The sequence below is a fragment of the Natrix helvetica genome (assembly GCF_964273705.1).
Source record: "Natrix helvetica genome assembly, chromosome: Z".
NCBI lineage: Eukaryota > Metazoa > Chordata > Lepidosauria > Squamata > Natricidae > Natrix > Natrix helvetica.
In genome coordinates this window covers 56,469,011-56,490,808 of record NC_138554.1, presented here as the reverse complement: position 1 = coordinate 56,490,808, position 21,798 = coordinate 56,469,011, and the positions used below count along the sequence as shown (strand labels likewise).

General features: G+C 41.1%; 2 protein-coding genes across 3 annotated transcripts in view; one reads left to right on the top strand and one right to left on the bottom strand.

Annotated features, from left to right (window-relative positions):
• Positions 1–21,360, top strand: part of MAP3K3 (mitogen-activated protein kinase kinase kinase 3) — a 64,309-nt gene extending 42,949 nt beyond the window's left edge. Inside the window, exons 14-18 of one of the 2 annotated variants that reach the window (XM_081970077.1) lie at positions 2,624–2,755; positions 3,125–3,254; positions 4,519–4,696; positions 6,386–6,423; positions 17,467–17,643. In XM_081970077.1, coding sequence (XP_081826203.1) covers positions 2,624–2,755; positions 3,125–3,254; positions 4,519–4,696; positions 6,386–6,423; positions 17,467–17,498 — 510 coding nt within the window. In that variant the 3' untranslated portion in view covers positions 17,499–17,643. Of the gene's footprint in view, positions 1–2,623; positions 2,756–3,124; positions 3,255–4,518; positions 4,697–6,385; positions 6,424–17,466 lie in introns of both variants that reach the window. The other variant, XM_081970076.1, reaches the window with a different exon arrangement.
• LIMD2 (LIM domain containing 2) overlaps positions 9,137–21,798 on the bottom strand; it is a 31,267-nt gene continuing 18,605 nt past the window's right edge. Inside the window, exon 6 of the mRNA XM_081970078.1 lies at positions 9,137–9,923. Within this exon, the coding sequence (XP_081826204.1) occupies positions 9,841–9,923 (83 nt within the window). The 3' untranslated portion in view covers positions 9,137–9,840. The remainder of the gene's footprint in view (positions 9,924–21,798) is intronic.

Sequence of the window (21,798 nt, the reverse complement as noted above, 5' to 3'; positions counted from 1 at the left end):
AATTACTGGCTTCTTAGTTGTTCTCCTATCTGCCTGTCTTAGCAATGGCATTGAGTCCTGTTTTCTCCTTATATTTACTGATGCATTGAGAGCAGGATGTAAACAATGCTGCAGAGGTGCTTAAGAGTTTGTGAACTCTTTCTGAATTTTCGATATCTCTCCATAAATATGAGCTAAAACGCAACTTATGAGCCACCCAGGTACTAAAACTAGATGAAGAGAACCCAATTAAACAAATGAATGAAAAACATGACATTTCTTCATGTGTTTATTGAGGCAGATTATCCAAAGCTGCATATTGGGTGGGAGAGTTCAAAATTAAAAAGTTCACAAACTTTTAAGTCCCACTGCATGTTGACTTGCATCTAATTATTGTGTTATGACACCTATGGTTAGGCCTCCTATGGTTAGAGAGATAGGGACAAGTTAATAATTTGCTTAGGAAAGAAATGCAGTACAAAGTGTAAGGAAATTTGTAGGGTTTTTTTCCCTTTAAATTTTTTATTAGTTATCAAAATATAAAGTACAAAGAAAAATGAAAATAATGGGAAAGTAAATGAAGAAAAGAGGATGAGGAAAGGGAAGTTAAGGTAAAAGGGGAAAAAAGCATTGATTTCCTACTCTTTTTTAGCGCAGTAAAATAAGATAACACATAGCCTCAACTCTTTGTTTTTACATAAATAATATACACTAGCCTTTTCTACAACAACAAATCTGAGTAATCAGCAAAACCAAAAGACAAAGTCTCATTTTCCTCCCATCTCAAGCACAATGTGTAGAAGTGGTTTTCAAGTGGAAACAAAGTTAGCTGTATTCTTTTCTTCAATTAAAGCAATCAATTTAGCTGTCTCTGCTAACTCCATCAGCTTTTGCAGCCAGTCATCCATTATAAGAATCAAAGTATCTTTCCATTTTTGTGCATAGACCATTCTTGCTGCTGTCAGCATCTATAACATTAAAGTTCCATTTTTTCAAGATCTTTGTCCATTAAGCTTTAGAGAAGAGCCTCTGGCTTTATGTTCACTTTAAGTATTAAGATGTGAATCATACTCCATTGTTTCTTTGCTTCGTCTCAGACCTATCTAGATGGTAAAAAGTTCTTTTTTTACATTTACAATTGAAATACCTATATATGTTTTTGACAATTTATTCAGTGTTAAATATCCGTGGTGTTTAATCGTTTTATTTTTAAAAAATTGAAACCCTTTCTCCATGTATTTTCCCATTGTTCAACCATTATATTCAAAAAATATTGTCCATTCAATCATACTATGTTTCACGTAGTCATTCTCCAAATTCAATAACAGTTTATAAACATTAGCAATAATGTGTTCATCATTACCACATAGTAAAGTTTCCAATTCATTTTTTGCAAAAGCAAATCCATAACTTTTTAAATCTAATTTAAACCTTTCTTGAATTGTAAATGGCAGACAAAATTTGTTGTAGGTTTTAATCCATGCTTTGATGGTGACTTGGCAGTCACCACAAAATTAATTACATGATGTCTTTATTTCTTGTAGGTCTGTTTGCTTGATTTTATTCAAAGCACCCTTGCTCCAGGGCTGAACAGTGTAGCTATAGAGAAGGTGGCAATTTATGTCACTCTTTCTGTTAAACATCTAACCGGTATAAATATGATGTTGAGCTCTAGGATTGTGATTTATTGTATCTAGAGAAGCCAGCATCATAGTTCTACGTTTACGAGTGTGTGTGATTATAAATCCTGATTTATTTGGGCACAGTGAATTCTGAACTCATATATAGAGATGGCAAAACAGGAGAAAAAGCTTGCATGTATCTGATAAAATTGTGATTTATTAAGACATAAACAGTGTTTTCAATAAGGTACCAATACAACCATTATGTCCTAAAGATGTTTCTTTTTTTATTCAACTTTATTAAGTTTCAAAGAGATGCAAAAAAAAAAAAAAAAAGAAATTGAGGGGAAGAAGAGACACAAAATTGTCCTAAAGATTTTTCTGAAGTTTAGGGTATTTCTAAAATGAATTCTTAAGAATCCCTAATTTCTTTAAGTGCTTTGTGGTGATACTGTTAATGCCTACTGTTAGTATAGTATAAACTTTCATTAGAATGTAATGTTCCCCTATTTTTAAAATGAAAAGTTATCTGCAGAGAAATAACTGGATCGTAAATGGAAAAATTGTATTTTGTGAAATTGCGGGCTTAATTGATTGACTGAAAAAGTCATGTAGTTTAGCAATTGGATAGTGCTAATGGTTACATCACTAATAGAAATGAATCATCAAGGGAATAGATGAATGACGTCTTATGCCATACAGAAATTAGAATGCAAAGTTTAATGTTTCAGCAACTACCTAAAAATGACCACTTTTGTAGTTACATTGTAGACTATCTTCCTTGTGGAATAGGACTTAAGATTCCATGTCAGATATGTGAGTTTATTGTCCTTTAAAAATAGCAATATTACTATATTTAATTTCAAATGTGTAGGATGTGGAGAAAGAAGATGAAGTCTGATGACCCATCATTTATAAGGTTGAGGTTGTCTAAATTTTACCTCCACTAAAAAGTGGCACTTATGTGGAGGTCATTGTCCTATATCTTTCTCAAGGTAATCTGGCAATTCTTATGCCTGTAGGAAGTGAGTGCATTGGAATGTGAGATTCAGCTACTGAAGAACCTTCAGCACGAGCGGATTGTTCAGTATTATGGATGTTTAAGAGACCGAGCAGAAAAGACCCTGAGCATTTTCATGGAGTACATGCCAGGGGTAAGAGATCTATAGATTCTTTAGAAAGTAGTTTTAATCCATCTCAGATTTCAGTTTGTTAGAAAGCCAGTTTTGTGTAATGATTAAAGGCACCTGGCTAGAAACCTAGAAACAATAAGTTCCGGTTCTGCCTTGTGCTCAAAGCCAACTGGTGACTTTGGGCCAGTCATTCTTGTTCTAAGAAACAAGCAATAGCCAAAAATCTTGCTAAGAGCACTAGGTGAATTAGGCACCAGGCAGTCACTAGGAATCAAAACTGACTTGGAGGCACAAAAATATAGATGTGAGATATATGTGTGTGTGTGCGTGCGTGCGTGTGTGTGTGTGTATGTATATATAAATAAAATATTTCCTGCTTTTCCTGTGAAGGGTTCTGTCAAGGATCAGCTGAAAGCCTATGGTGCACTAACGGAAAATGTTACTCGAAAATACACTCGGCAGATTCTTGAAGGAGTCTGTTATCTTCACAGCAACATGATTGTACACAGAGATATTAAAGGTAAGAGATCCACCCAAATCTACATGGGTTCGCATTTTCCATATGTTCTGTTATGCTTATTTATGTCATAGATGCGAGGAAATAAATATTGGCTGTGTTTTCAAGGTAGCATTACTATCTGTATCCTGATGCTGTTCAATAAATGAGCAAATGCTATTAATAATAGATTAGATGTTATTGAATTCATGAGCATATGATTCTCCCCAGAATCTGTTTTCTGGTATACTTGAAAAGTCATGAATTGGCATTATAAAATAACTTGGTTTTACTTATGGGGAAAATGACAACTATATATTCTGCGGTATTATAATCACATTGAGAAATGACAAATAGAAGACATGTTGATTAGATCAAAGAACAATGGAAGAGTGGTGACAAGATCTGGAAATAGAACGTGTTATATTATGAATGCAATAAGGAATAAAACATATTTTCCTCTTGTATCTTTATTAGTCAAAATCCTCCACTCTTTACCCAGTCGCTGTTCTTTGTTTCCAAAAGTATAGTTTGCAGTGAATAGTATCTGTAGGGCAAGTAATAGCATAACATATTGGTTTCACTTGGAAAACTACAGGAGGCATTATTTTTCATATTATAGTCTCAAACTAGATTTGGAGATATTAGAAATGTAAGGTTTAAAGTGTAACAAGTAACTCCCTTGGTATATTACCCATCTGACATTTTTAAATTTTTTTTTTTTAGAGGATAGGAACATAGTTACGGTTGGAAAATAAAAATGGTTCACAATTGCAGTCTGCAGAAAAAAAAAGACAAAATCAAGCTGGAGCATTGGCAAGGAGCATGTGGAAAGAGGGAAAGGGGTCTAAAGAATATGATAGAGACCATCTCATCGGCTTTCTTTAGTGTTTTGGGATTGGCTACAACAGTCACTGCAGCTATTTTATGATTAGCTAAGTTAAACCTTCAGGGAGACATTTTGTTGAAGTAAACACCAACATTCAAGGATGAAATATTTCCAATAATTTTTAAAAAATGATTATACAATGTGATGTTCTGTGGGTCATAGTATACAGTAATGGACTGAGAAAATGATGGTTTGGATGTATCTTTAAAAAGAAGCACCTTCATCTTTAGAATTTAACATTGGATGGTGGCTGCAGTGACGAGATAATTTGCATGGACTTCAAATCATTTTAAACTAGGTTTTAGCTATGTTGGTTTATAAATCTATACTTTGAGTTGTATATTTGAGCAGCTTCTGTTTCTTTTCTTTTTCTCTGTCTCTACACTCACTTCAACTCAGGAGCCAATATTCTCAGAGATTCTGTGGGCAACGTGAAGCTTGGAGATTTTGGGGCTAGCAAGCGACTGCAGACAATCTGTATGTCTGGGACTGGTATCCGCTCTGTCACGGGAACTCCTTATTGGATGAGTCCAGAAGTGATCAGTGGAGAGGGCTATGGAAGAAAAGCTGACATCTGGTGAGAAATAACTTCATGCAGCTTGCTTAATGTAAAGGATTACTTTCTAGAAAGGGAATTCTGAACCATTTGGCATTTTATTAATCTTTTTTTTTTCCTGTAAACCGTAATGGGTTCAACAGGCTAATTTATTCTCCTCCTCTCCCCTTTTTCCCTCCTCTTTTCCCCATTACGTTTCAATGCTCTGTGTTCCTGGATGTTGCTTTAGTTTTCTGCACAACTTTGGTGTCCTTTGAAATAGTTCAGAAATCATCCAAGCATGCTGATGCCTCTCTTCTCTGCCTCTGCCTTTTGCGAAGAAAAGAAAAGATTTATAAATGTGGCAATCTCATCAGTGAGCATTGCCAAAAAGAAGCAGGACTGCCTGTAATCGTAGGTTGCCCATCATAAAATGTATTTTTTATATAGTCTTTTAATCCGAAAGCCTGCAAGCTTTCTAGCATAGCCTATTTGTATTTCTTCCATTGGATTCAATTTATTTGAGATGCTTTAAAACACTTCAATATAACCTGTTGTGATGTGTTGAAATACAGTTTCTGTACTCACTGATCAAACATGGCACACAAGCTTGTCATTATCATAAGGCATCTGCAACTGAAGAATAACAAGCTCTAATTAACTTTTTTTTCAGTCAGAGATTAGGACATAATGGGTCCTAATTTGTTAAAGTAAACATTAACATTCAAGGATCTAATATTTCATTAGCCTAAAAAGGTTGGTTATGTAATGTGGTGTGCTATGGATCATACTTTTACAGAAGTAGTGAATAAATCCATTCTTGCAAGTTGGTGTGCTTTTAATAAAAGAGTATATTAGGAGTGTCTTTCCTGGGAAGCAGTTCTTCTCAGGGTTTAGAGAAGTTTTTTGACAAAGAATAAATTTAAAAAACAGCTTCATAACAAAATGTGAACTCAGGTATGTATTTGTACTATTGAGTAACACTTGTTTACAGCATCTTTATGAGGTTATTTTTTTTAAGATAAAGTAATTTAGAAGATAAATCACTTTTACTGATCTGTGTTGTTAGAATGATTCATTCATAAAATTTTTCCTTCAAGAAGGCTTGCATTATTGGGCTGTATTTATACTTTTCTGGAAACAAGCTGCCATATGAACAGTTTCAGTTCATTTCATTGTGACCAGCACTTCTGAACCTTACTTCTGCTTCTGTAACAAACACCGTTCTTATGCCTCCTTTGGTTTTACAGACTGTAGTCCTAACTTTTCATCAAGGTCTTTTTCTTCCTTCCCTATTTTTTTCAGGGTTTCATTTAGCTACACACTCAAGCATCTTCACACATATCTTTATGTTTTAAGATCAAATAAATTTTTTGTAAAATACAGTTAAATTCTATATAAGTCTGTCCCATCTAAAATGTTAAATAGCCTGTTGTCATGTTTTCAAAGTAGCACAACACAAGTTAACTATCACGAGAATTATGTGATACTTCGCATTTGAAAGTAGCAAAATAGTTTAATTTTCTTCCAATTTGTCTGGATAATCCAGCAGCACGGGGCTAATGTATTTTAAATGCAAGTCCTCCTAGGAAAGACAATATAATAAAATGAGGTTTATTGTTTCAGATTTCCCCAATTCTCATTGGCAAGCTCTCTTGTCCAGGGAAATTTTTAAATATTTATCTTTTAAAAATGCAAGTAAAACATTGTTGTAAATAATTTTCCTTATAGGTCTGGAACGATGAGTGTGATTAGTTTGCTGGTTCCAGGTAAAGCTTTCTGTGATAGTCCTGTTTACTTCATTTTACTGTTCTATATCCTTCACTCTTTGCAGGAGATATTGATTAGCCAAGTCCTACTCTAGAGAAGTAAGCAACTCTATCAAAAGCCCATATGATAGCTACTTCATATCATTTGTTGGCTTTCCATTTTCAGAAATGTCTGTTTGCCAAAACTAACAGGACTAAACCTGAAAGGAACCAACGGAACTTGAGTCAACAAGTGTCTATTTCCACTGCCCTTCTAGGCATTCTGTTGCATAGTCTAGCTGCCTAGGATATACATCTAGGAGCAGAAAGAATACTCTTTAGTTCTACTGTCTCAGTTTTCTTTTGTATTCATGTAAACCCCATAAAGAAATGGGGCTCACTGTTTTGCTGAAAGCGATTTAAAATTGCTGAGATCAATTTTCCTCCATGGAGAAGATTTTTAATAGCCATTTTAATAATTTAATAGCTATTGAGGCTTAGCCTTTGAACCATTGAAGCTTAATAGCCAAACATTCTTTACTTAATAAAATTTAAAAAAGATCAGAGCCTTTCAGATCTTTATATGGTGAAATTATTCCTAATATTTGAAGTTCTGGACCTCCTTAATTTTGTTTCTTTCAGTAATCCATCTCCATAGCTTTACTGTGCCATAATTTCTCATTTTTATAAAATTAATACTTAGTAATGCAATCTCCCTTCAATATTGGGCCAATAGCTTTTATGCTTTTTTAAGGCTAATTAGAATATATGAATTAATTACTTCATCAGTATATAGCAAGATGGGAACGTTGAGGCCTGCAAATGAGGGACAATGAAAACCTGGCTTATCTAAGGCTTAATATAGATGTTAATATAGATGTTGATAGGTGCCAAAATGTATCCAGTCTTAAACACTTTCAGGATAGGTATTTATTTTGAAATAACTGTTATGGGTTACGTTTCACAGTGAGTGTTAGCATGGATGAGCAAATATTTATTTAGTTTATTTATAAACAAGTTTATATAACTGCCCCTCTCACTGAAGGTGGCTCTGGGAGCACAACAAACAGGTAAAACTACATACAAAATCACAAATATAAAAAATAAAAATAAAATAGCAATAATTACATAAACAGAAATACAAAACCTAGGTAAACAGGGAATAAAAGCAATGAGCACAGCAAGGGAGTCATCTAAGCATGTCTCTGGTTCCTGGGAGCCCCAGGCCTGGTCAGGTAGTCATGTCTTGAGATCCTTTCAGAATATAATACAGGTGGAGCCAATCTAATTTTGGATAGGAATAATGTTTCATAAGGCAGGCACTGTGGCGGAGGAGGCACATCTCCAGGAGCTCACTATATGTAGGCCCTTAACTGATTGTACCTGCAGCATAGGCCTTCTAGCCACAACTGCCACCTGCTCATTGATCAGGGGTCATGAGTCTAGGTTACCCAAGTTGCACATAAGATCTGTATGTATGTAACACAATCCAGTACCAAAGATGGCATAGTCCTTGAAACAATGGGCCCCAAAATCCAGCCATTCAGTCTTGCCAAACCACCCAGACCCTCACGATCCCCAAACATTAGGATAAGAATTCACAGCTTCACTTTATTTGCCAGGGATGGAGATACAGAATTGTGTATCATATGTGTACTGATGATATCTCAGCCAGTGGGATGGATGAGTTCACTCAGCAACCACATATAGATGTTTATGAGGGAGAGGAGAAAATACCAAACCTTATGGCATCCTATAAAACAGAGGCTGAGGGAGGGACCTCTCCTTCCCAATCATCACCAATTGGAACCAACCCAGAAGGAAAGAGGCGAACAACTTGCTCTCACCCCAAATCCTCTGAACTGATCTAGAAAGATATCATGGTCAGTGGTATCAAAAGCTGCTAAGAGTTCAAGTAGGTTGTGGATACCTGCTTGATCCCATGGATCCCATCTAAGCCAGAAGTCATTCAAAAATGCAAGCGGGGCTGTTTTCGTCCACACCCAGATCTTAATCATGACTGAAAGGTCTTCTGAAGCTGCAGCACAACTACCTTTCTCCCAAAATAGAGGTAATATACTGAATGCAAATTGTCCGGAATGGTAGAGTTCAGCAATTGCTTCTTGAAGAAGGGGTGAATCTAAAAGGTAAAAGAACAATCCCTTCCCTCAAGAATTAATCATTGCCCCAGCCCATTCACACAGCACCTTATCTCTGGGCTGCTTTAACAAGCCAGGATAGGCATGGGTCTAAAGATTAGGGGGGATTAGGGGTCTATTAGTAGTTTACTAATAGTCCCAAAGATTCTGTCTACTTCCTCAGTTCCAACAAGTTGTTTGTTTATTAAATGTATATGCTAGCCATCTTATCTAGAGATGATTCTAGGCAGCTTATAACAAAATAAAGGCAGCAAGATCAAACATTAAAATAGTTTTTTTAAATATTAACATTAAAACTGACAGAATTAACAAAAATGGCAAGAAAGGGAGCAAGATGCACATACAGGGTAGAAAAGAGTATTATCTTTATCCATTAACCACTTACAATATAACACTCCCCAATCGGGGTCTGGGGCCAATTTGCAGACCCAGGTTTTCAGGTCCTTTTGGAAGGCCAAAAGGGTAAGATTAGATCTCGCCTCAGGGAGCATAATGTTCCAGAGGGCAGGAGCCACAGCAGAAAAGATTCTTCTCCTGGGCCTTGCTAGCAAAATTCTCCTTCTACTGCCACAGGTGAGGTGGGCAATGTTATTCCCAATGTTATTGGAATCCTTCTATACGCTACTTTTACTGGCACAGGTGAGGGGGCCCAATCCCAATTTCATGTGATAACTTGGACCCATTAATGCTTTCTTACTTAGTTTCTGGAAATACTAGCAACACAGTAGAGATGTATAAACATGGATACTGATACATTCAATCTGAATTTCTTGTAATTAATTCAGTGAGTGCTAGTGCTTTTTTGGTTTTCAGAGAATCAAGAAATTTGATAGCTTCTGTTATGCTTACTACTGGCCAAATAAGGAGAAGGAATCATTGACCAATTCCTTAGTAGATGCTTCAGGATTGAAGAATGTACTCAAAAATATTCCACCCACTTTCATATTGGAACAGCGCTTATGCTAGCTACCCAAAAATAGTTCAGCATATCCCGGCATAATGCAGATTATGCTGCCTGAATCCCTGGCTGGAAGTAACATATTGAAGTCTTATTCTTGGTTATGATCCTCCAAGATCTCAGCAGAAGTTCAAATCCCCCTCATTGGAGATTTTCTCTTTCCCAGTTCATTTTTTTAAATAGTAAACTATATAACAAGTTAAATCATGCTACAGTTCAGGAAAAAATATTGATGCCTTATATCCATTTTTAGCTTTTAGTATCTGAACTTATTAACACTTTACATCACCATTCCAAAATGTTGAATGATTTCATTCCTATTCAATTTTTCAGCACTAAAAAGGAAGCCAAACTTGGTTGTTTGAAAGAACATCTGCTCCTTTCCTCAGTTCCGCAACACAGACCTGTAGTCCCAAGAGAATTAATCATTGGTGTGGCAGTGTTATTTGTTCATCTCAGAATGACCATTGTCTTACCTGAAGGGTCCTTTTCAGGGCGCTGCAACGGAGAGTCCAAAGAAGGGGTTAAACACAGCCAATCTGCCCAGAACTGAATTGAAACTTTAAGCCACGCCTCTGGTGCCGACTCTCCTCAGATTTATTCAATGAAGACGTGGAACAGTTGCGCGCTGAAACTTCAACTGGAAGTCTAATATGGAACAAGTCAAAAATAGTCCAACAACAATAACAGAAACAACAAACAACACTGTGACTTCACAAACACCAGCAGAGAATAGACCCCAGGGCGGGGTGGACTCTCCGTTGCAGCGCCCTGAAAAGGACCCTTCAGGTAAGACAATGGTCATTTTCCAGGGCGCTGCTCTGGAGAGTCCAAAGAAGGGACATGCCCAAGCTAACTGTCACTAGGGCGGGAAGGCTCAGCCATCAGGGTCGCTCCGCTGGTATGGATGCCCTGAAGAACACGCCTCCCAAAGGCCCCTTCCGCCGATGCAAAACTGTCCAGTTTGTAATTTCGGACAAATGGAGACAGAGAAGTCCAGGTGGCCGCCTTGCAGATCTCTTCAATCGGTGCCTGTGTAGACCAGGCAGCTGTGGTGGCGGCGCTTCTAGTCGAATGTGCTGTGATATTGCGAGGCACAGGAACAGACTGTAAAATGTGGGCAAGCGCAATGCAGGCTCGCAGCCATCCGCCGATGGTAGATGAAGAGACCTTCTTGCCTTGAGAAGCTGGTTGAAAGGAGACGAATAGAGATTCGGATTTCCGAAAACTGGCCGTGCGCTTGATGTATCTGCGAATAGTCCTGCGCACATCCAGCATGTGCCAGCGCTTTTCCCTCGGGTGCCGAGGATGCGGACAAAAATCCGGAAGGACCACCTCCTGTGCCCGATGAAACCCGGAATTGACCTTCGGACTGAAGGAAGGGTCCAGCCTCAGGATTACTCTGTCGTTACGAATGAGACACAAGTCCTCTCTGACTGACAGGCAGCCAGTTCCGATATGCGAAGAGCAGACGTGATAGCGACCAGAAAAACCGTCTTGAATGTGAGGTGTCTGAGACTGGCCGTCTTAATGGGCTCAAACGGGGGCCCGATGAGGGACCGCACACTACATTGAGATCCCAAGATGGGTATCTGTGGACCACTGGGGGTCTCAGGTTGGTCGCTCCCCTGAGGAAACTGCGGATGGTCGGATTCCGGCCAAGAGATGCGTAGCCCTCAACTGAGAGGATGGTTGACAGGGCTGCCGCCTGGCGCCTCAGGGTGTTAGGTGCCAGGCCCTTGTCCAAACCTTCCTGCAGGAAGTCCAGGATGACAGGAACCGAAGCAAGGGGCGCAGACGTACCATGAGCCGTGCACCAGCTGGCGAAGGTTTTCCAAGTGGCGTCGTAGATGCGCGTCGTGGACTGCCGTCGTGACGCTTGGATGGTGCCAATCACCTTGTCTGACAACTTGCCTCTGCTTAGGAGATCCCTCTCAAGTGCCAGACGGCCAGCTGCAGCCACTGGGGTTCTGGATGTTGAAGGGCCCCCTGGCTGAGAGAGATGTCCTGTGGAGGAATCCGCCACGGTGGTGTGATCGAAAGACTCACCAAGTCTGCAAACCAGGTTCTCCTGGGCCAGTACGGTGCTACCCGCAGCACCTCCGCCTCCTCTGCTAGGATCTTCCTGATGACTCTGGGAAGAAGAGGTAGCGGGGGGAAAGCGTGAAGCAGACCTTTCGGCCACGGGCCGTGCAGCGCATTGATTCCTTCCGCCCTCGGGTCGTGGAACCTTGTGAAGAACCGCGGAAGATGCGTGTTGGCCGCGGTGGCGAACAGGTCCACCAGCGGGAGGCCGAACCTCTGGGACAGTTGCTGGAACAGCAGCGGATGTAGACGTCACTCCGAGTGGTCGACTGTGGATCTGCTCAGCCAGTCCGCCTGGGTGTTGCTCGTGCCCGAGATGTGCTCCGCCTGAAGAGAAAGGAGATACCTCTCCGCCCATCGACCCAAGAGCTCCGCCTCCTTCATCAGGGATCTGGAGCGCGTTCCCCCGTCGATTGATGTGCGCCTTGGTGGCGACATTGTCTGTCATGATGCGCACGTGGTGGCCCTGAACGGTGCTCTGGAAGCGCTTCAGCACAAGCCTGACTGCCCTCAGCTCCAGCCAGTTGATGCTGTGAGCAGCTTCGGAAGGGGACCACCTGCCCTGTGCGAGCTGGTTGTGGCAGTGGGCCCCCCAACCGAACAGGCTGGCATCCGTTGTGATGCTGAGCCTGACTGGCTCCTTGAATGGCGACCCCTTTAACAGGGCCGGAGACAACCACCACTTAGAGAGCGACGTACCTCTGCTGGAACTGGAATCAGTCTTGTTGAGCTGCTTTCGTTTGTTCTTTGATATGGAAGCAGGAGCCACTGAAGGGGACGGGAGTGAAGTCTCGCCCAAGGCACGATTGACAGGCACGAGATCATCTTGCCGAGGAGCTGTGAGAGCTGAACCACCTTGACTAGACGTGACTGCTGCACCTGAACGACCATCTCCCGAAGGCTGGCCACCCTTTCTGGGGACAGGGATACTGTGCCCGAGGTGGTGTCGATGACGGCCCCTAGATGCTTCAGTCTGGTCGTGGGAACGAGATGACTTTTTTCCAGGTTGATGGTGAACCCGTGGTCCCGGAGGTAATGGAGGCCCGCGTAAGAGAACCTCAGGAACTTGCGGTGGCTTTGCGGATAGGGATGTGGAGGTAGGCCTCTTTGAGGTCTATGGACGTTAGTATATCGCCTGGCCTGATGCCCCCAAGATGGACTGGAGGGACTGCATCTTGAACCTGCGATATGTCACGTGGTGATTGAACCTCTTTAGATCTAATATCCCCCTCCACCCTCCTGAGTTTTTGGGGACCAGAAACAGGATGGAGTTAAACCCTCTTCCTTCCTGGCCTGCTGGGACAGGTTCTATGGCCCTGATCTCCTTGAGGTGCCTTATCTCCTGTTCCATGAGGGATCTTTTGACTAACCCTGAGGGAACTGGACACTGGATGAAGTGGCGGGGAGGGGGGGACCAGAATTCTAAAGTGAGACCCATGCGGACCGTTTGAAGAACCCACTGGTCCGACGTGGTCTGCTCCCATTTGGCGTGGAACAACTGCAACCGCCCTCCTATGGGAGCTGACCTGTGATGGTCATTTATACCTCCTAAAGGGTCGGGAGCCGGAGCCCCCCCGAAATGGCTGCTTGGAGAAGGGCTGCTGGCGACCTCTGTCTCGAAAGGACTGATGGTCCTGAGACCGCTCACCCTGCTGGGGATACGCCCGATAGGGGGCGGAGCTGGTGGAGGGCTCATTGTTCCGAAAGGCCTCCCTTTTGTAAGAGCCAGGACCTTTACGATCAGGCTTTTTGGTGACTGATGGCATCACTTTCTTTTTGTCCTTGTTTTCCACAAGGACTGGATCAAGGACCTCACCAAACAGCTTGTCCCCTTTAAAGGGGGCAGTAACAAGCTTCCATTTGGAGCGCATATCCACATTCCAGTGCCTAAGCCACAGGAGGCGTCTGGAAGTAACATTAGACGCTAGGGCACGCGAGGCAAACTTAGCAGCATTCAGAGTGGCATCAGCAGTGTACTCTGTGGCTGCCATGATTTTATTGATATCCTGCCTGACTTTAACGTCCTTGGCAGGTATCTTCCTCAACAACTGCCTCAGCCACAGGAGAGCCGCCCTGGAGAAAAAGGAGGCTGAAGCGGAGGACTTAATGGCCCATGCAGCTGCCTGATGGGTCTTGTGACAAGCAGTTTCGGTTCTCTTGTCCTCAGCCTTGAGCCCCTCCAACAGGTCAGGAGGGAGCACAGAAGAGGAGGTAAGAGCCGCTACAGGGGGATCGATAGGAGGGAGCTTGAGCAGCTCCTCCAGGCTGGCATCCACCGTATATAGCTTCTTGTCATGGCTGCTGGGGGTAGCCATGGTAGCTGGCTGCGCCCACTGTCTTTGAACTAAATTGAGGAACATCTTGGGTACAGGAACTATTTCCTGGACCGAAATGGGTTCCTCAAAGAGATCCCCAGATAGATCATCAGGGTCTACAACAACCTGAGCTGGCGGGGGGGTGGACCCCATGTGAGTTGAGATCTTAGCCTTATCTAAAATGGTTTTGAAATTATCCAAATTAAATAAGCCTGAAAAGGCCGGCTTTTTGGCGGGGCTTGCCTCATCCCCAGAGAATTCAGCTTCCTGCCTAGGAAGAAAATCCTCTTCCTCCTCCCAGTCTGACTCATCGGAGGCCACTGAAGAATGCAGGGACAAAGGTGGAAGGCTAGGAGTCATCTCTCTGGAATCCTCCTGGGGTTGCAAATGGTGGGTCTTGCGAGTGCGCTTGCCACCTTTTCGCATGCCTGCCTCAATGCCCTGGGAAATGGCCCTGTTAATTATTTCCTGCATTTCAGTGGATAGGTTAGGCCCTTGGGCCTCAATGGGGCGAACCCTTTGAGTGGGCCCGGGGATCGGCTGTTGAGGGGCTAAGGGCCCCATTGGAGCTGGTCCCTCCTCCATATCAGAGGGACAGGCAAAGAGATCAGCCTGATCAGCCATGGAATGGCCTGGAGAAGTTGCCATGGCCAGGGAATCCCCTTCCTCTTCACTATCAGAAATGGGGCCTCCCTGGGCTGGAGGAATTTCCCTGGAGGGCTCCCCAGGAGACACCGAAAGGGAAGATTGGGCCTGCTGTTGGGCTTTGGAAACCTGTTTTTCTAAGGCCTTCTGTCGCCTTAATGCATCTTTGTCTAGGCCTGAGCCCTGCTTGGGGCCATGCCTGGAGTAAGGCTTACTCCCTCTAATGGCCTCCCTGGCAGCTTTCCCGGCCTGTCTTACAGGGGCTCTGGAAGAGACACCCTCAGAAGTCTCAGGGACCTGATCTGCCATGGTAACAATCACTGGTTGGAGCAGTAGGGGGATGGGAAACCACCACTCACCACCTCCAGAAAGCCCACCGTAGCACGATGCTCCTGAGGAGACAGAGAAACTGCAAGGCCTGAAGTAGCTTGGAATTTCTTAGGCGCGAGCAGAATTCGCTCCCAGCGCCTGCAGGAGAGTAAAGGAGGCGACCCAGCAGGCCACGATCCCACGCCGCTATCACTTGCTTGGATTGGGGCCCAGGTCGCCGGTCACACCGGGCAAGTCTGACTCCACACGGCTCCTGCAAAGAGCCAGGCACCAGGCAGCTGCGGCAAAAAACTTTTAAAAGTAAAGCCGGAAGATTGCGCAATCCAAAATGGCGGCCGGAACTCACCGGAGCTTTGCGCGCCAATTTTAAAGAGGGAAGAAGCCAAAATGGCTGCCCTGGAAGCCCACGCAGCAATTTGACTTGCTAGAAGCACAAATTGCAACGGAGGGCTTCCAGTGGGAATCGGCCCCCAGTAGGGGTGCCCCAACAGCGCTGGCGTCGGCACTCCGACCCACGCGCTTCCCCCAACAGCTGCCTGCGGCTTCTAGGAGCCAGAGCAAAGCCCCGGACTCCAGGAGAGCCGAAAGGGTGAGAAAAACCCAATTAAAAAGGGAAAAAAACAAACTTAAATTTAAACTCACCAGCCTGCTCTAAAAATCCTTAAATATACTGTTTTAAAAAATTATTCTTCCTCTGGAGAGTCCAAGGAATCAATCTTAGAACTGGAGAAAATCTTAAAGTGCGTCTACTGGGCTAGCTGAATTGAAAAAATCTGAGGAGAGTCGGCACCAGAGGCGTGGCTTAAAGTTTCAATTCAGTTCTGGGCAGATTGGCTGTGTTTAACCCCTTCTTTGGACTCTCCAGAGCAGCGCCCTGGAAAATCTTTTACACAGATGATTGGCTTCAGGTTGACTCTGTTTTTACAAACAACATTTTCACATGCTTACACTTCTTTCTCTACCCTGGGTTTCTCTGTAAATTGGGGGCAGGTTCAACTTCTGTTCCATGTAATACCTCCTTTTGTAGAAGTGATATTGGATTCATTATGTTGCCAGACATTCTCACCCAAGGACAGAATAAAGATAAAGAATAAAGGTAGCCATACATCTTGCATGGTGCTGCTAATTCATAGACTGAATGAAATGTCTTCTGAATCTCATGGCCTTGATTGACCTCTATGTGTCAAACTCTCCCCAGTAAATCCCAGATATTAGAATTAGGTGACCAAATTGTACTTTATTCTAAGGCTTCAGCAATAGAATCTTAAAAGTCTGATTGTACTGATGATCTGCCATTCTTTTTACAACCTGACTAGTTAGAAAGGTTCCCTTGTGAGTTTCTTTCTTTGTCATTATGCAGCTAATGGGCTGTACCAGGAGTCCCCAGCACCCAGGCCACAGCCCACTACTGGGCCTTGAGCCATTCAGAAGCAGTGGCGGGAGAGCATGTGCCCGCATTCCTACATGCGCAAGTGCAGCCGCACACACTCCACTTGCACAAGCAGGTTGGGGAACTCTGGCCTATACCATGATTTTTCTGATTATTCCTTAGACAGTATCTCTTTTCCCATGTCCCAAGGCAATTACTATATATCATTACACTAATCTGATTGCTTTCATAATATCTTTATATATGGCTTCAAGTACTGATTTGTCAAGATCTTCATTATCTCTCAAATCTGATCAGATGTCACTTCTTGTTCTCTGCCTCCTGTGATGGATGTATCATAGTAAACACATGCATCTGAATCCACAAAATATTCAAAAGTATTTATAATACAGATAAGCAGCCTGCAGATTCATGGAGATATCAAAATTACTCTGGAATTATGCAGAGTAGATTTTTACCACCTCTGTGTGCCATTTCATGAATACTGTTATACCCTGTCTCAGTTTTTTAAAGACTAAACTTCCTTTAATTTTCTTTTGTGCATGCTACAATAATAATAATAGAACAGAATTAGAATTAGAATAGAAATAGGACCAGGACTGGGAGGATAGGATAAGATAGGATGGATAGAAGAGTAGAAGAATAGAATAGCTTATTGACATGCAAAGCAACAAGATAATAATAATCATATTAATGATACCAATAAGAGAGTAGTAAAAAAACTTGGGAAGGATAATAATAGTAGTACTGTCATACAAGATGGGTAAATATACTTAGGTAAACAGCACTGTGAGAATTAGGTGTTCAGCAGAGTAATAGGATGAGGAAAGAAACTATCCCTGGGTCTAGTTGTTTTGGCATGTGATGCCCTATTGGGGTGGGGGGGGGAGTAGGAGCTTAAACAATTTATAGCAAGGATGTGAGGGATCCGTAGATACTTTAGTCCTCCTTCTGACCTATATACAGGTCTTCTATGGAAAGCAGACTGGCTGCACTTGTATTTTTCTGTAATGGGTTAAATGCTGTTATGAGAAAATAAATAAGACAGATAGTTAAGAGGTACTGTTAATCCTCTCTCTGTATTTAGTACCTTTTCGTGTCGTAATAATGATTATAGTGAGTTACAAAGAGACTTTTCACCAAGTGACTTTGAACCCTTTTCCCTCTGTTTTCTCCTCTCAGGAGCCTTGCCTGTACTGTTGTGGAAATGTTAACAGAGAAACCACCCTGGGCAGAATATGAAGCTATGGCAGCCATTTTCAAGATTGCTACACAGCCTACAAACCCCCAGCTTCCTTCTCATATATCAGAACCTTGCCGGGACTTCTTAAGACAGATCTTTGTGGAAGCCAGGAAGAGACCTTCAGCCGAAGAGCTGCTCCAGCATCATTTTGCCCAACTCTCCTACTGAATTACCATCTCTGGAATAGCATTCCATTTTTAGATGATACCGTTGCCTGAAGTGTTGTAGTCTATATCAGAGAATCCATTCCAGAATGCTGCCAGATAAACATCCTGTCTGCCTAGTAAGATAGTGTGCAAGGGCAATGCAAAAGTCAGCCAGTTTCATTTTGGCATCTTCATTTTGAGGGATTGAGGCTTTCCTCTGTCACTACCCATGTGCTGACATGGTATTTGGCATGTGGCTAGGAACAATCTCAAATGCTTCGTTTGAATATAGATCTATCTCTGAAACTTGTGAAAATGAAAAAGGAGGAAATGGACTCAGAGAACTGCTAACTAGTACAAAAAATGTGTATTGGGCTCTTATTATCACTCTGTTTTACAGCTTTTCAGGTTGCAGAGTGTTGTTTCTACTTCTCTTTAGCCTATATCCTATATCTATGTTCCTGGGTGATGAGAATGGAGGAGGGGATTCCCATGGATCAAAAGTACAATGGAATCTAGTTGGAATAAAGGTTCCCTGTATGAAATAAGGAAACCGAATTCCATTGTGGCAGGGTTGTCTAAAGGTGCAATGCAGAACTATGTGTTCTGTGTCTATGCGGTAATCACGGGCTAACACAATTTTTGTCTAGCAAAAAAAAAAAATCAGTATTGTGCGGCTCGACACTTTTAACTTCTATTTTTTTAAAAGCACTGTCTAGTCTTTATGGCATCAGAGAAACTAGGAATTCATATGGGAGATATTAAGAATTTGTAGAAATTAAAGGAAGCTGAGCAAGGCATAGTGCTCCTTCTATGAATATCAGTAAATAAAATGAGGAATGTACATGGAATTTTACATTATTTGCAGAATTTATCCAGATTGTAGAATGTGGACGATGTTGCACAGGATATCATGCAATGAATAAATTGTGGCGAGAGGACAATTGTGAGAAAGCATGGTATCAATGTGCTGCCTTTAGATCGCTGTTAGTTGATAAAATAACAAATTCCCTTCTGTAGAGTTATACACAGTTAGGATATTATGCTGCAGTTAAAATTGATATGAAAATACCTTAATCACTTCGAGAAATTCAGTCTCGTATACCTCCATTGGTAGCTTTGTCCCATCCAAATCCCTTTCACAGGATAATCTCCCTCCCCCTCAAATTTCTAACCAAAGATTATTTCATTGTTGCCAAGATTATTCTTCAAAAAGAGGCAAAGTATTACTGCTGAGCCTAAACAGGATTGTTCATACTGAACAGAACTACCTTTTCCAGGTGCTTGTAATGGAAAAATTGAGGCATCTGTCTTTATTCATTCTGGGTTTTCTGTATGCTTTTCTGATCTTTAAAAGAATAGCTTCTAAGGTTTGAGACCATGTTTTCCCACAGTTCTGCAGAGCTGCAGTTTGTTAATCTGGATTTTTCCAGAATTCTGATTTTTTTTCCCTAAGAAACTTCGTTTTTCCAAGAAGCACTTCTATCAGATTTAGTTGAGTAGAATCAGAGAGCTAACTTCTTGATCTCTCAAATGTTTGGTTGCCAACAGCATACCTTTATTATATAAAATGTTGGATTAGAACCAGATACACTCAGACAGGACCTCTATGAGATCTATGAGTATCTCCGTTATCCATTATGTAGCAAATCATGTACACTCAAGGAGCTTTAGGACAGATGAAGGACATGACCCTTACTGCTTTGCAAACAGCATTCTGCCACTTGTGACACTTCAAGTGTTTACTGTTAACCTTGCAAAGATATATTCATCTACCCTTGCTCTAGCCACCAACTTGTCGAGTGTTTGTCTCATCTGTCACTTTAAACAAAGTTGTATGTGGTTGCTTGTAACAATATTGCAATCTACCTACCAAGCCTCACATGTTAATGAAAGCAGGTGGGGGAGCCAAGCTTTCAGTTAATCAGCAGCACTTCTTTTAAAGCAAAATGCAATTGATATGCAGATAAAAGCAGTTCTTTTCTGCTGTTTCCAGCCTTGTAGCTATGGCAAAGGCCAGACCAACTATCTTGATGTGCTCAAGTTTTCTGTCATATTTACTTAAGAATGTCTATGGCTTTATAACAAAGTTATATAAAGTGTCTGTAAGGATGTAAAAATGCTACCATTATTTCTTTTTTTACTTCATTTGCCAACATATCTATAGGTCTGGTTTGTTGCCTTAAAAACACGTATATTATTTTTCAAGACAACGATGTTGAGTTATAGTGTTTCCTTTGATTTTAGCCAATAACCAGCAACACGGTTGATCCCTCATCTGTCTTTGAGAATATGATACGTTGCCTTGGCTCCTCTCTGGATGGATAAGCATAAGAAATAAGCCAAAGTGTTATTCATATGGTCAGCAGTGCACTTTTATAAATATATTTATATCACTTTCTTATTAAGCATTTTACTTCATGTAAAGAAATTATGATGTCTCATACTTTTTATTTATGCCATACTTGTTTATGTTTATGTGTACAGCAATTATTATGGAATGGGGTGGGAGAAATTGACATCTTTGTGAATTTTAAAAAAGGGGAAAGAAGCAGCTGGTTTTGCAAAGATTTTGATTACTGTTTATTACAAGATGTATCAGGTCAAAATACCTTTTTGTTTCCTTGCTAATTTTTGGGGGGAGAGAAAAGTAAGTGTAATAGAATAGCAATGTAAAAATGGCAATTTGGAATAATAGAAAGCCACAAATTATATATATTAGAGACCATCAGTCTCGTGTTCTTGTTGATATAACACACAGTCTTCATTGAGCTTATTGCCATTTCTCCACAAAACAACTGCACTGTTTTGCAACAGTGCAACAGTGAGGTTGTGCAGTTCCAGTGTAATCTCATTTTAAGATAGATTTCACAAGTTGGTCTCACAACTTTTGTATATCTATTTCTGTGGTATTTAAGCCTCTTTTTTTAAAACAAACAAGAAATGGCTTATTGTATGCTGTGTTTACCTGCAGTAGAATGGCATGTATGTATGTATGTATGTATGTATGTATGTATGTATGTATGTATGTATGTATGTATAGTGTGAATAGCATACAGATAATATGAGAAAGAAGGCCGTGATGTGGGAAACAGTCTTTGCAATATCTGAATTGCTAACATTGATATACTGCTACTCAGTGAAATAAATTTGTCCCTGATATTTCATCTGGATAATATTCACTGGAGTTCTACAGCATCAAATAATTCAGGAGTGCTTAGTTCTAGGTAAATGCATAAAGAATTATAGCCTTAAAAATGTCCCTTTTCTTTTGTAATTTATCTTTTATGCCAACTATTTCCAGCCTTTCATTATTTTTGCTTTATAAAAGCCCCCTTAGGAATTTATCTTGTGAACCCTTTATAGTCTCCTGAGGAATTCATCATGCAGATTTGCTTTTGGAAGGTTTCTGATTCTCATCAGTGCAAATGAGAGAGAGAGTAATGATATTTTGCTAATTCTTTCACAGAACTGTAATTATAAGCAAGGAAACAAAGATGGGTTTAGGCTTGGTACGACGATTCTGTATACTCCAGCTTCACCAGCCACTTTTCTGTTAAACAGCATACATTTAAAATACCTATTGTATAGAAGCTATTGACTTCAGACAACATGTATCTTATTACCTTTCCTGAATTGCCTCCTTATATGTGGGCTAATTTAATATATGATTTGGAAGTTTGACAACATGTATCTTATTACCTTTCCTGAATTGCCTCCTTATATGTGGGCTAATTTAATATATGTTTTGGAAGTTTGACAAATAGCAAAAAATATAGATCCTCTTCCTATCAGACCTTTGAATTTATACCTTTGAATGTGATACTATGTCTGACTTTGGGTAATTAAGTTTGCAGCCTTCTGTATATTTTACACTGCCAGTGCTAGAACAATTTTTTTAATTTTTTTAATTCAAACAGAGAGCTTTGTAGAACATTCTGTGATTTATCATTTGGACCTGGAGTATACAGAAGACCTTGAAGTACTTGTCTGTTTCTAATTTTTATGAATTTCTATAATGACTGAGGCTTGCAGTGCAAAGCCAGGCCAATGTGTAACTTTTATTTACAATAAAATATAATTTTCAGCTAGTTGTGTGTGCTACTACATCTTGTATTATTGGAG